At 32.5% G+C, this 15,382-nt stretch overlaps 1 protein-coding gene across 1 annotated transcript; it reads right to left on the reverse strand.

Moving 5' to 3' along the window:
• Positions 1 to 581: 581 nt before the first annotated feature.
• On the reverse strand, positions 582 to 14,968 carry LOC114334235 (protein catecholamines up). The gene is made up of 4 exons (XM_028284271.2): positions 14,294 to 14,968; positions 6,066 to 6,356; positions 4,492 to 4,629; positions 582 to 964 (listed from the first exon to the last, which is right to left on the reverse strand). The coding sequence occupies exons 1-4, from the start codon at positions 14,802 to 14,804 to the stop codon at positions 747 to 749; spliced, it is 1,158 nt and encodes a 385-aa protein (XP_028140072.1). The 5' UTR covers positions 14,805 to 14,968; the 3' UTR covers positions 582 to 746.
• Positions 14,969 to 15,382: the final 414 nt, after the last annotated feature.

Below are 15,382 nucleotides of genomic sequence, written 5' to 3' on the forward strand. Positions count from 1 at the left end.
TCCATAGATAGACATAATAAGAATAGACCAGGTAAGGTATGGACCGCTCTGTGCATCGAGCTGTAACGCCGGCAAAGCCATATCAAGGACGCTATTGGTCAATATTCCCTTTGAGTAGACTAGCCAACTTTGTCGCATGCGCAGGATCGCTTGGTAAAAAGAGATAGACCACCGATCGACTGCCAGCGCGTTACGCTATTTTGCTCAGTATGTCTTGTCTATTATTACTATGTATATGGTTCCATATCGGGTTAACTGTTGGTTTTGTTTCAAATTTTGACATGATGTCATTTGTTGGATAAAATATGTCAAAACCCACAGCAATTTTCTCATATAATGCAATCTGGAATAAAGTCAAACAATCCACCTATACTAATTGAAAATCTTGCCGGCATTATTTTTACTTTCGATGCTTGTTTGTCGTGTTCTAGTCCGATATAAGCTGGTATTAAGAAAGAAGATTTTACAAGCGAACTTCACACCATTTTTTAGCTTTCATAATCCATTCATAATCTCAGACTCACCTTTTTTTCCGTAGAGGTCACTTTAACTTAACATATAGGAAAGAAAGAACACGAAAGGAAAAGAAAAATATATTTATTATTTCTATCTTTATATCTTCTTAGTCTTACGAACTGTCGCCAACAAATGCAATATTTACATCAACCTGGCACGTTTTTAGAGATCACATACAAGTAAAAAATTAAATGTGTATAAAGACAGTATTCTAAATAAGTAGTAGGAATCTATTCGTACTCTGCAATAATGACCATCATGCCAACGCCCGCCAACATTGCGGCGACTTGTAAAAGGGTTTGAACTACACTAGGTTTCTCTTCGTCCAGAAGTTCAGGAATTACTGACACCAACGCTATGTATATGAAACCTCCGGCAGTGAAAGGCAAAATCCATGTGGCTGCCATTGCACCGGTGCTGTTCTGAGCAAGAAGCGACAAAGCAGTACCTAAAAATGATAAATTATTTACATAGACAGCAAAACAGCAACGCAAGGGTAGTAGAAGTTCAATTATACCATATGTTTTAAAACTGTATTTACATAAGTAGAAGACATTATGGAGACCCTCCCACGTCACGCGGATACCATTATATGGATGGTATAAATATTAATTTGACATTTTCGCCTCTTTGACGATTCAAAAATCTCACAAGTTTTAATTCACAGACTTAAATTCCCATTCTTTATATAATATTAGCAAATCAAATCCCTGTTGAGCTACTTAAACTTTTTGATGAGGAAAACATTACCTACTTGACTACTTTCTTTAACAAAATTTACAACGAAGGAAAAATACCAGATGATTGGTTGGAGTCACTGTTTATAACATTACCAAAGAAAAGCAGGCCCACCAAATGCAGCGATTTTAGACTAATCAGTTTGATGAGTCACACACTTAAGATACTTTTACGTATTATACAAAACCGAGTATTCCTTCTGTGCGAAACTAGAATGGGTAATAAGCAATTTGGATTTAGAAATGGTCTAGGAACTAGAGAAGCACTATTTTGTATGCGCGTTCTATTACAAAAAAGTTGTGAATTCCGAAAGAACGTTTATGTTTGTTTCATCGACTTCGAGAAGGCATTCGACCGAGTACAACATGATACACTTTTCGATTGCCTGCAGGCAGCAGGACTTGACCACTACGATATAAGACTACTGAAATACTTATATTACAATCAAGTAGCCTCTATCCAAATTGGAGACAGTCGTACTGAAAAACTGCCGATAAAACGTGGAGTACGACAAGGTTGTGTTTTATCACCCACCCTTTTTAATCTGTACTCTGAAGAAATCTTTAGGGAGGCTTTGGATGACAGATAAGAGGGAGTAAGGCTAGGCGGAGAAGTAATCAACAATATTAGATACGCTGACGATACAGCCATTCTTGCTGAAAATTTACAAGATCTTCAGACACTACTTAATCTAGTCAGTGAAGCAAGCTATCGGAGAGGCCTTAAAATCAACATTTCAAAAACAAAGTGGATGGCAGTTGGAAAGATTAATATAGATCAAGGTCAGCTTTCTCTTGATGGAGAGGAGTTAGAACGGGTAAATCATTTCAAGTACCTTGGCAGCTGGTTAAATGTAAATTGTGACTCTGATGAAGAGATAATAACTAGGATCGAAATATCACGGAAGGCTTTTATGACCTGGAAACCAGTTTTATGTAATGGAAACCTGTCGATGAATATTCGAAAGAAGGTGCTGAAATGTTATGTGTGGTCTATCCTATTGTATGGTTGTGAGACCATAGACCATAGAGAAAAACCACAATGCTAAACAAAATAGAAGCATTCGAATTGTGGTGCCATCGACGAATCCTAAAGATATCGTGGGTTTCGCACACTTCCAATGAAGATGTTCTTCAAATGATGAATTCGGAACGTCTGCTCATAAGCATCATAAAGAGGAGAAAAACAGAATACTTCGGCCATATAATTAGAGGACCTAAATACCATCTGCTTCGCCTTATAATACAAGGAAAAGTGGAGGGAAAGAGATGGATTGGTCGAAAGAAACTTTCATGGCTGCGTAATATTAGACAATGGTGTGGCTGCACAGTAGAAGAATTATTTCGCGCAGCAGCCGATAGAGAGATTTCAGGAAATTGTAAACATGATGACGGCCAACGTCTGAATACAGACACGGCACCTAAAGAAGAAGATATAATATTAATATACGTCTTACAAATATTAGAATTTTTAACAACCTAAAACCGTCGAAGTGAACAACTTTTATTTTGTTTGTATTGGAAGCCCTTGCTAGTAAAGTGTTTGTTTCCTCAATGCTAGCCAAGGGCGAAATGAAGTCATATTGCGTCTGATAGCTTTCTTTCTATTGGCCTAATTAAATGGTACCATATCCCCAGGCGTTGAGTGTGTTGGTGGGTGGGAAATTTTTTTCCGGCGAAAGAGTTATCCCTTGCGAGAATTGAGTTAATTTCCGGTTTGGAGTTTGAAATAGCCGGGCCTCGCAATTTTCGCCAGATATTGGGGGTTGTTCCCCCAATATCATCGGTTTATATTAAAAGTCAAGTAAAATCTCTGTTTTTTTGATCATATTGGGCGTTGTTCTGACTGATGATATGGGGGTTGTTCCCCCAATATCATGAGTTTCTATTAAACGTCAAGTAAAACACGAAATATGCCAACCCGAAGATTAAAATGTCTACGTGTATAACAATGAATGAGAAATGAATTTTTGAAGTTATACTTCTTTAGGCACGAGGGTGAATTTTTATTTTCCTGTACGCATGCGCACACCGACAGTATGGTATTAGTCGCTCAAACGTTATACGGGATCTTATTGGGTGTTAAAATCATCTGTCAATAATTGTTGGAGATTATGGATAAACAAATGTTGTGTATATTAGTTTTTATTGTTGTGATGGCAGAGAAAAAAGCAAGTTTATAATTGTAGTGACTTTTTAAATGGTTCTTAAAAGCGACAGGTACGTAATAATTGTAAATGTTTGAGTATCCCAATAAAAAATTACATAGGTACCTACCTATTTGGAAAATTTAAAATGAACCTACCAAAATAGTATGTAATGCTTTGATTTACATAATTTGATTACCATCAAAATTTCTGTCTCGGGACCGGATGTTGGCACGGATAATTGAAAAGCACGGATAATCTGAATATTTATTTCTTATTGTAATACATATGTACGTATATCCATACATATAGCCCTACCATAAAAAGACAACAGAAAAAATAAATCTTTCATTATGAGTCTCCCTCTCCGCGTATAGAGTTTCCATCGAGTGATTTACGGTGATGATATTTCGATAAAACCTCAAAAATGCAATTTAAGTAATAGTACGCACGCACGCACGCGGACAATCGGGGTTCTACTGTATTCACCTAATATATTGTTTTCTTACTCTATGCTTTGTTGTATTTTAATATTTCAATATTCTACAAAAATCAAAATAATTTGGTTAAATTCAGAACTGTCAAAAGTTTAAACCGTCTAGTTCGTCGATCTTCCCACATGATGCATGTGTCTCCGTGGGTAAAAGTGTAAGATAAATGAATTCCAATACTAACTGCGCAAATATAAGCGGGTTCGAACCCAATAGAAACTTTTATTTTTTATTTTTTTATATACATTTTATGATTGTAAGTATATTTATTATATAATTTTTTTTTCAGAAACTACGTATTTAGTTAAAAAATTTTCCGACAATTATTTTTCAGAAATCATTTGTGGCATTTTTCAATGTGTTTGTGTGTGTTTTATTCTTTTATTTTTTTAATTTTTGGTACTGTTTTAATAAAAAATTTTGAAAAGTAGTAAGTATTAAAATTAGTTTAATATTTAAATAAAATATAAATAGACTGTTTAAAGTATATTAATTTCGTTGAAATCATATAATAGAAGTACAACTTCTTACGTGCGTAAAAAGTACACACACATTATTTTTTTTTAATATTCAAATAATGAACTAAAATTTAATATTTACCTGCTACTGCACCAAGGGCGGTAGTTAATTGTAGAAGCATGGCATTTCTTCTTGAAACTCCAGATTGAAGTAAAATCGCAAAATCTCCTATTTCATGAGGAACTTCGTGGAGAAGAATAGTGATCGTAGTGACTATTCCTAAAGTAAAAATAAAATATTACCAAGTGGCGGCCGAATATAAGTATCGTAGTCTAACCATTGAACACTGAATATAATTGCTTTTAACTGTTTATTTAATAGTTTAATGAATACACAAGAGATTTTCCAGGATATTTTAGGTTGATTTCTTTTCCTGCTACCTGTGGAACTCTGTTCTATAATTCTTCTTTACACATCACTACTTACATCTGTTCCCTTCTCTCTACATGGTAATATTTTTCCTAGCAAGAATTGAACAGAGCTAAGTGCTCAAGATGCAGATGACATCGACATCATAGCTAGGTCCAGAGTCTTTAACCTAAGCATATCGACTAAATATAAATGCCCAAAAGGCCAAATATATGTGTTGTACTATGTCAAGCAACTAGAAGAATACTAATTTAGAAGACAATTTAGGACTGGAAGGCGTGGACCCCTTCACATATAAGGCTGTCTCAAAATCTACCCAGCTAAATTAAAGTGACTCTCTATAAAACACTAATAAGACCAGTGCCAACATATTAAGCAGAAGCGAGGAGACTTACACAGAAGGATCAAGAACTGCTTAAATGTTTCTAAATCCTAAGAAGAATATATGGAGGAATAAAAGAGCAATGTTTGTGACAGAGACGTTGTAACTTTGAGTTGTATAGAAGATTCGGCGAACCTGACTTAAAATTCATTAAGGTACCACGCCTTAGGTGGATAGAGCATGTAATCAGGCGAGAGGAAGGTGCACCAGTCAGAATACTTGTTGACAGAAGGGAGCAGATGGGAGAATAAAATTATCTTGTTGCTATCTAGAGTCCATTTAGAAAGGTTTCCCTCAGGCCCAGCACCCCACAATGACATAGTTGGGGAATTCTGCGTTGCCACGATGTCAATCACGTAAAACATCAAACATCATATTATATGTATGGTGTATTCCACGAATATACGACTGTTTTGGATTATGGCGACAACGAATGTTTTAGTGTACAACATAAGAAGTACGAAAGTATTTTGCTCTAATAATTACTCCAATAAACAACAATATAATTTGCAATTTACTTTCGTTCTTCATATTTTGCACAGTAAAATATTCGTTGTCATGATAATCGAAGAGGGTCGTATATTCGTGAAATGGGGTATATGTATTATCTAAAACAATGTAACATAATATCAACTTTATTCCGTTTAAAGGGTTTTCACCCACATATTTTTAGTGGCCCAACCCTGTATACCTTGTAAGCAACACTGATGATGGAATCTGTCATTCTGAAAACGTTCTGTGATGTAGCCCGAAAGGCTCTTTTTAATAAATATGAAGGACATTTTGTGAAGGACATTTGAATACAATGTTTGAAGCAAATCTGTCTAATACTAAGATGCAAAATTACTTTTATTTACACTATAAAAAAATAAACACTAATGTATACCTAGTAAAACTTACATACCTACAGTATTTCCAGCTAAATACGAAGAACCGATAGCTAATCCGTCTGTAAAATTATGACTAAAATCTGCAGCCAGATTTAAATATCCAGCTACTTTAATCTCTTTCGCTGGTTCTTCTTCATTCTTTGGTGTTTTGGCCACTTTTTTGTCGCCGCTATCTTTCTTAGTGGCAGTTTTTTCGTTGGAAGCGGCTGGAGCACTATGGGAATGGCTATGACTGGGGCCCTTAAGGATTCTTACAGACTTCTCCACCACCAAAAATACCACTATGCCGGCAAGAACCCATAAGCCTAAAATAAAAACGAAATGTAGAGATCAAACACTCAAAGTCGATACACCTATGGTAACAATTGTGGGATATGAGGTGTTATCGAAGAGTATGGTAATTAAATAAGTAAACTGGTACAGTGGAGTCCCGGTAATCCGAAATAATTGGGACCGAATCCATTTCGGAATACCGAATTTTTCGGATTAAACAGATTTTCTTAAAACACTCTTTTAATAAAAAATAACATAAATAATATGACTATCATTAAGTATAGTACTTTTGTTTTGAACGCAATAAGAGCTTGTGATAATAATAAGAAGAAAGTAAAGAACCCTTTAAAATAGAAGAACACATTCATCTGAGACATACGATCAAACAGCGTTTTTCAAGACAAAATGTTGGTTGGTCCCTAAATCTATTGATAAATTATGTTTCGGATTAAGCGGATTTTCGGATTACCGAAGTTCGGATTAACGGGACTCTACTGTACTATAAAATATTTTCTGATCACCAATTACATTAAAAAATTCAACATACTCTATGCGGAACTGAATTTTCCTTTGTTGGAAGTCTGCTTCTGTCAGCTTCTCCAGAACTTCTGTAGTTTTTGCTGTCAATGCCTCTACAGTGCCAAATCTTGTCGCTTAAGTTCCTTCCATTAGAAAATAAAAAAAATATCTCAGGGGATAAGGTCAGGGAAATAAGATATTGATTTGTACGAATCAATTCAGCATTTTTCTGGATATTGTTATCTGTTTTCGATGTTGAGGGTTTTTAAGAACGCAGATCATCTTCTGTCGTTTCACGTCCCTCCTCAAACCATGTCTCCTTCTTCTTCTCTAAATTGTTAATTGTTTTTTTTCTTATTTATTGTTTTCACTCTTTATTTTTAACAGACTGATTGTATACTACCTAAAAATGTAGTTTAAATTTTTACCCTAGAAATGGGACACTATTGGGTATTAAACCTATTATTTATTTAGCTTTTTACTACATATTTTTATATCTCCTCTAGTTTTTGGTATACCCTGCAAAACATACTAATTTGGGACACCCTGTACAACATACATGTTATACTGTACACACCAAAGGTAATGTAAAAAAATACAAAAGTACAAAATTGTTTGTAAGCTATTAAATATTTTTAATTTGCAAAACAAGTTTAGGTATAATTAAAAATGTTTTTAAGAAGATAAATATAATACATGTATGTACAAACTGCATTAAAATGCTCAATAAGCTTAATGCTTATGTTTAAAATGATAAGAACATTCTAATTTTGGCATTTAACATATTTACAATTTGCTAGTCAATATTTACTGATTATTTTTTATATTTGAAAAATATATTTCATTGTTAACAATTTCTACAGATGATTGCTCGGCATTAATTCAACTTAAGTGAGAATTCACAAGTTTTTTAAGAAATTAGACTTGATAATATATGTTTTCCAACGTTTTATACTCTTCGAAAAGTAATTTTAATAGAGTGTCTGAAAATAAGTGATATTTCGGCCATCAGCTTATCATTTATTTATGCAAAATATGAATTCAATTGTTCAAGTAGTTTTTAAACAATTCTATTTGTTTATTTGAAAAGAAAGTCACTTTCGAATGGATGCACAGGTACTTTGTCAGTACTTTTTTAAAAGTTTTTTAGTCTTTTGGTTTTAATTGTTTACTTACACAAAACTGATGCAGAATGAAGTACTTTAAAAGTATTTTTAGCCCTATAAACATTTAATTTATCTGCATCTTTTTAACCTTTACAAAAAAAAAAACAAAATACATCATCTGAAAGATTATGAAAAAACACATCTTTTTTACAAGACTAGTTTGTAAGATCCATAGGACCGAGGATATATTTTTTTTAATTCACAGCACAATTGTTTAATATTAAGAGCTTAAATTTGGGAAATCTGTCAATGAAGTTTCAGTTGTTTGTTTTAAACATACTGAAAATAAACCAAAAGCAAGGTTGCTAAGGCCGCATTGTAGGGAACATCTTTCAAGCTCACTAAACCTGAAACGGGAGCTTCAAAATGGAGCATGTTTGAAAAATTTGCAAATCTCTGATTCTACATTACATATTATGTAGATACTTCTTTTTTGTTTTAATTTGGGGTAGCACATCTAAATAATAGGTTTTAACATATTTTCATACCTATAAAACCAACACCAACTCTTAAAAATTCAGTGTTTTATAATTTTTTTCTTTTTTTGCTGTATCCAGTGTTTTTTTACAATTTTTATTAATCAGTTAAATTTTCTTTATATATTTTGAAAGAATACAATGTTTGTAATGCCTTAAAAAATAACTTTTTTTATAAAAAAACAATTTTCTTTATAAAATTGATTTTTGTCCTTATAATAGAAGATAGATAGAATAGATAGATAGATAATAGAATTTGTTAAAGAACTAGTTGACAGGCTCATCTTTTGCACACATAAACTACATAACCAATCATTGGGAAATGTGTTTCAAATATTTTTATTCTTTATTAGTCCAATAAATGACCGTTTTGGAGTGTAATTTCCAGGGGCAACTCCGAATTGCATGAAAATTTGGATTTAGGTTCTACTTACCCTTCACTTCAAAGTTGAATTTGTGTCGTTGGTTGCTTTTACTTGGGGGGTGACATTTACCCCTTCTCGGGGGGTGAAAAACGCGTTTTTAAAATGAGGCCGGAAATGGATCAATTGACTTATTTTAAGCACCTTTTGTTCTATAAAGTTTTTTACGTACAGTTGAGTCCGCGAGTCTACCCGTGCATCATCATTTAAAGCATACGAAATAAGTCGGAAATTTACTAAACGCAACGGCAAGTGGATATTATTCCGATCACGGGTTATAGTATAAAATTTGACGTTATCAAATAAATAGAATGTCAAATTTAAGTTTTGCTTTAAAATTTTGGTGCATAATTACAGCTACATTTGAAGTAGCTTAATAAATTATTTTATTATCATTCATTAATAAATAAATAAACAATTTATAAAAAAATTCAATAACATATTTTCTTTTTGTTATTTTATTCACTTTGGCGGAACTTTAAACACAAGCATTCAACTGTGTCAACAATGAGGTTACCTTTGTACGTTGTCAAAATTTATCATAAAATAACACAAACTTATCACAAAATTTCTAACTCCAATATAAAATTAGTTACGAAAACAACTGTTTGTATACTATAAAAAACTTCAAAATGCAAAAATTCGACAAAATAACAGCAAAAAATTCAACAAACTGACATCCACAAAAGTAAACAAACCAAAACGTCAGAAATTGTACTTAAAATATGTGAAGACATCCCAATCGTCTTTCTTTGTACCTATCTCTTTTCAATGCACCGAGTCTAAATCGTTCATAAAAATAACATGTGTTTTTACTTAATAACAGGCGGCAGCTGGTTTGTCATTAATTTCATGCATGGAAGAGAATGATGCTAAATAAAAAGTATGTGTATTATCTCGCCAGGTATTAATGACGCACGGGTAAAGACTCGCGGACTCAACTGTAAGTCAATACTTTTCGAGTTATTCGCGATTTAAAATGTTGATTTTTCGACAAAAAAAACTACGTTTTCAGACCGTTTTTCCCAAATAACTGAAAAAGTAAATATTTTATCGAAAAAAATATTTTTAGCAAAAGTGTAGCCTATAAAAAAACGAAAAAAATGATGTACCAGTAAAGTCTACAAATTGAGTAGAAGCAAAGTTGTAGCTCATGAAAAATACGTTCTTATTCGTCTAATTCCAAATCGAATAATTCAATGCGAAATCACCGAAGAAAGAAGCGTTTTTCGGGAAAACCTTATTAACATTTTTAAAGTATCGAAAAAAGCTTATTATTTGTTCTTTACAAAAGTTTACAGCATCAAAAATAAACGAGTTACACTGAAAAGAAAGTTGGCCCCTTTTTTTGGTAAAAAAATCGTGAAAACCTCCCTCTATTTAGCACCCTAAATGAAATTAATCGTTTGGCTTTACCATCTATTTAACTGTATGTGTATTGTTTATATGATCTGTAAGTTTAATTGGTTTGAAGTGCTTATTTTTGAAAACATGGTTTTATAGTAAAAAAAATTTTGTAAAAATTTTTGAAAAATTTCATTTTTTCAAAATAACTTAAAAAGTATTAGTGATAAGAAAAAACTTGAGAGTAAAAAAATGTATGTTTTGCTATTATAAATATGCTAGTTTATTTTGTTTCTCCGTAAGACAAAAATTGGTTAATATATGGCTGTTCAAAATTTGCATACACTCATGATTAGTGACCCATTCAAGCTTTCGTAATTATAACCCTTTCTAAAATAAAGACTTTAAACCGGTGAAACTGACAAATCATATAAAAAATAGATAGGTAAGTAAATTATTTGTAAATCGGTAGCGATTAATTTCATTTGGGGAGCTAAACACAGCGAGATTTTCATGAAATATGAAATATTTTTTGCCATTAAAATATTGGTTTAAGACGAAAAAATTTTTTGTCATTACTTTTTAAACATTATTAGAAACATGAATTATAATTGCCAGATATTTCTGTGGTTGCTAAGTGTGCGCCAGACGCTATTTATTATAAATAATAATAGAAAAATTTAAATCATTTTAGTATGTCTGTAATTTTAATATTATATTATTAACACATAAATAAATACAAAATTAATTTGCCAGACATTAATTCGGTTGCATTCACCAGCCAGATGGATTTAAAATCATAAAAATAATGTGTATTTTCAGCAAAACGATCGCTGGTTGGGTTATGAAATAAGACAAACAAAAGATACAGGTAAATATATTTGAAATTAGTTTAAGACGAAAAATTTTTTTGCCATTACTTTTTAAACATTATCAGAAAAATGAATTACAATTGCCAGACATTTCTGTGGTTGCTCAATATGCGCCAGACGCTATTTATTATAAATAATAATAGAAAAATTTAGATCATTTTAGTATGTCTGTAATTTTAATATTATATTATTAACACATAAATAAATGCAGAATTAATTTGCCAGACATTAATTCGGTTGCATTCACCAGCCAGATGGATTTAAAATCATAAAAATAATGTGTATTTTCAGCAAAACGATCGCTGGTTGGGTTAAGAAATAAGATAAACAACAGATACAGGTAAATATATTTAAAATTATTTTAAGACGAAAATTTTTTTTACCATTACTTTTTAAACATTATCAGAAACATGTAGAGTAGAGTAGAGTAGAGTATTTATTGGTAATAATGTACAAATGTACTTTTACAGGTCAGCAATAATTAAAATTGTCTAAAATTACATTAAAAGTTGACAGTACTTCAGTAAAAAAACCTATTACTAAAATTTAAAAACTAAACACTAATTAAATTACAGGACAAAACAAAATTTAGATCTGAAGTACTCCTCAAATGAGTAGAAAGCACCCATCAGAAGATAATTTTTAATTTGTCTCTTAAATTGGTTAAAATCAAGACTTTTAATAGATATTGGTATACAGTTATAAAATTTCAATGCGGTATCTGGTTCCATTTCTGGTCCTCTCAAGTCGACTGAAGTCTGGTACAAGGGCATCATGATTTCTAGTCTGATAAGTATGCTGTTGTGTTTTATACAGATCTACATTTTGATGAACATACAACAGGCACTGCATAATGTACACAGAAGGTAGTGTGAGAATCCTCAGGTTTCTGAAAGACTGCCTACAATCGTCCCGATAACCCTGACCTGTGATTATGCGAATACACTTTCTCTGCTGACCAAACACCTTATCTATATGGCAAGAGTGTCCCCAGGAAAGGATTGCGTAAGTTAGTCGTGAGTGAAAGTTGCTGTGATATGATGTAAGAAGGGTTTGAAGGGAGGTAACCTTAGATAGGTTTCTATATAAAAAGAGTTGGCTTGAGAGCTTTTGGGAAAGTTTCAGTATGTGCCGTTCCCAAGTGAGTCCCTGATCAAGATAAACACCAAGAAATTTAGCTTCCTGTGAACAATCTGTTAAAATGGGATGTGTAATGGTGTTATGTCTTAGGGTAAAGTTCACTGTTTGTGATTTTGAGTTATTGAGAGAGACGATTTGCCAAAAACCATTGGAACAAATTGCTCTCTGTGGTCTCAAGATCAATATCACTGATTTGGGAAGGGTGGTAACTTTGATAGCATGTAGTATCATCAGCAAATAGGACTGTGCTTACCGGGCCCTCTTGTGAAAATCCCAAGTCATTTATATAAATGAGAAATAATATTGGACCTAGAACTGACCCTTGAGGCACTCCATACATCAAAGGTTTTTTATCAGACATGAATTACAATGGCCAGACATTTCTGTGGTTGCTAAATGTGCGCCAGACGCTATTTATTATAAATAATAATAGAAAAATTTAAATCATTTTAGTATGTCTGTAATTTTAATATTATATTATTAACACATAAATAAATGCAAAATTAATTTGCCAGACATTAACTCGGTTGCAGTCATCAGCCAGATCAAATTAAAGTTGTAGGGTATTCCAGTAATATATTAGTTATTACAGAAAGATAGCGGTAGAGTAGACTGGCGGAAAAAGACAGGAATAAATCTACCTACCTACGGTATTTAAAGAAATTTTTATTTATCTCAACGTAGCTAATAATGACAGATTTAAATATGTAAAATTTTAATAAATAAAAATTATTGTCGAAATTTTCAACAACACAATAAAAATAATATTTTTTATTCTGGGAATCATTTTTTTCATTTAAATTGTTTAAATTAATGTTTTCAAATTAAATAATCATAGAAAAAAGGATAAAATGAAATTGAAGTCGTATCAAAATTTATACTTGTATTTATGAATATGATATATATTATATACTATAACTTATGTCACTCACACTTGACAGCGAAGAACTTGATGTATGACGAAGATTTGACAAAACTGAATTAATGTCAGATATGTTACGATACTTAGCCATTAAGGCTGCAAAAGAATTGTAACATTTTTTATGGTATCCATCAGTGGTATTCACTTGGTCCGGTAACTGTACATACATTATTATATTTTAAATTGTATTTAATACGTGCACTCAAAACGTCTTTACACTTTAACAGTTTTTCATCCGCAAAAGTTATTACATTCTCGTTTTTTTCCTTGCAAAACACACATTGTATTTTATTTGCCATTATATTGTATCGCAATTACTTTTCACTAAATAGAAACTCGACAAGAATCGTTAACAAACTGTGAATTTATTGTGACTGACCCATCTTAATAACATGTGCAGACAACATTCACCCCCGAAATTGTCGTATCTTTTGTTTGTCTAGTTTCTTAACCCAACCAGCGATCGTTTTGCTGAAAATACACATTATTTTTATGGTTTTAAATCCATCTGGCTGGTGAATGCAACCGAATTAATGCCTGGCAAATTAATTTTGCATTTATTTATGTGTAAATAATATAATATTAAAATTTCAGATATACTAAAATGATTTAAATTTTTCAATTATTATTTATAAAAAATAGCGTCTGGCGCATATTTAGCAATCACAGAAATGCCTGGCAATTATAATTCATATTTCTAATAATGTTTAAAAAGTAATGGCAAAAAAATTTTTCGTCTTAAAATAATTTTAAATTCGATATATTTACCTGTACAGGTGCGCTGCGCAGTAATGAACGCAACCTGTCTCAGTAGCCAGATGGCCGGTAAAGTGTTTAAGGAAACATAGGGAATAATATATTAAAAAACCAAGTGTCTTAAAATCACTGTTTTCCCGACGTTGCTAGCTCTTGGTCCATATGGTCTGGCTCACTAACACCAATGCTATACAGATCTGGTCTAAAGTAAAAAGAAGAATAATTTCTAAAGAATGATTACTTATAAAGCCTTGTAAAAATAAATTTTTAACCACCAGCGAAGTGAAAAAGTGCTGCTTAAGAATGATTTGTTTATATTCTAAATGTAAAAAAAATAAAAATTTTCGCTTACCTACAGACATATCATGAGAATGTTCTTCTCCAGGTTCGTGACTGTGCGAATGGCTGTGACTATGTGGATTTTGCTCTTCTATTGCCATAGTGGCATGCGGAATTAAATGTAGAAAGGCATCTCCTAACAAACCTCCTGAAGCAAAGGCTAATAATATTTTCAAAAGAGGCTGGCTGCTTTCAGTATTGTCTAACGGGACAAAGAATAAGATAAAAAATGGAGCGGCACTGATAAGTAACGTTGAACCCATTGCTTGGATCCACAACTCCTGAGTATTTAATTGGTTTTTAGATTTATGGGGTACTTCTCCATGGTGTTCATGGGCATGGACATGTTCATGAGTATGAACATGCTCATGGTGGTCTGGTTCATTCGCTGCTCTTGAATATTTGAATGAAGCAGGCTCGTCATGGGAATGCCCGTGGTGGTCTCCATGAGAATGGGAATGTGAAATACATATTTCAACACTTAAAAATAAGATAAAAATGATAAAAAGTTTGCTGGAAAACATATTTATGTACGCGTCGAAGCAATACTAAATACTATCTGGTTATCCTTAAGTGTTTATACTTGAATTTGCTTAACTAACACTTGGCCACATCATTTACTTTTATGTGGCTTTAAACAAAAGTGAAGACAAAAAGATTGAGGTTATATTTTCACCGAACTGTCAGTTCAATGACTTTTACCTTTTACCGGAATCAGAAATTTGTCTTCTTCTGTTTTAAGTTCAACTAGGAAATAAGTGTTCCGTGCATAACACATCGCATTCGATCGTAATAAGCTGTGTCTAGGTACACGCTAACGTGTACGCAAATAAAAAAGTTAGGTACACGCGTATTAAACTTCATCAAGCAAGTGACGTTATTGTTTAGCGTGCACATTATTTAGCGTGCTCCCCAAGTAGCAATTTTTCGACGCATTGGTTGTCAGTACAAACAAATGCACTGTATATAACGTTGCCACAGTGGACTTTCAGTTGTTTCGGCCAACGACCCTTAACCCGACTGACATTACGATGTTACGACGTTAAGTAATACCTTCAGTTATATGGGCAACTAAGTTATTACTATTGTGACAACTACATAT

The sequence above is a fragment of the Diabrotica virgifera genome, chromosome 1 (genome assembly GCF_917563875.1).
Source record: "Diabrotica virgifera virgifera chromosome 1, PGI_DIABVI_V3a".
NCBI lineage: Eukaryota > Metazoa > Arthropoda > Insecta > Coleoptera > Chrysomelidae > Diabrotica > Diabrotica virgifera.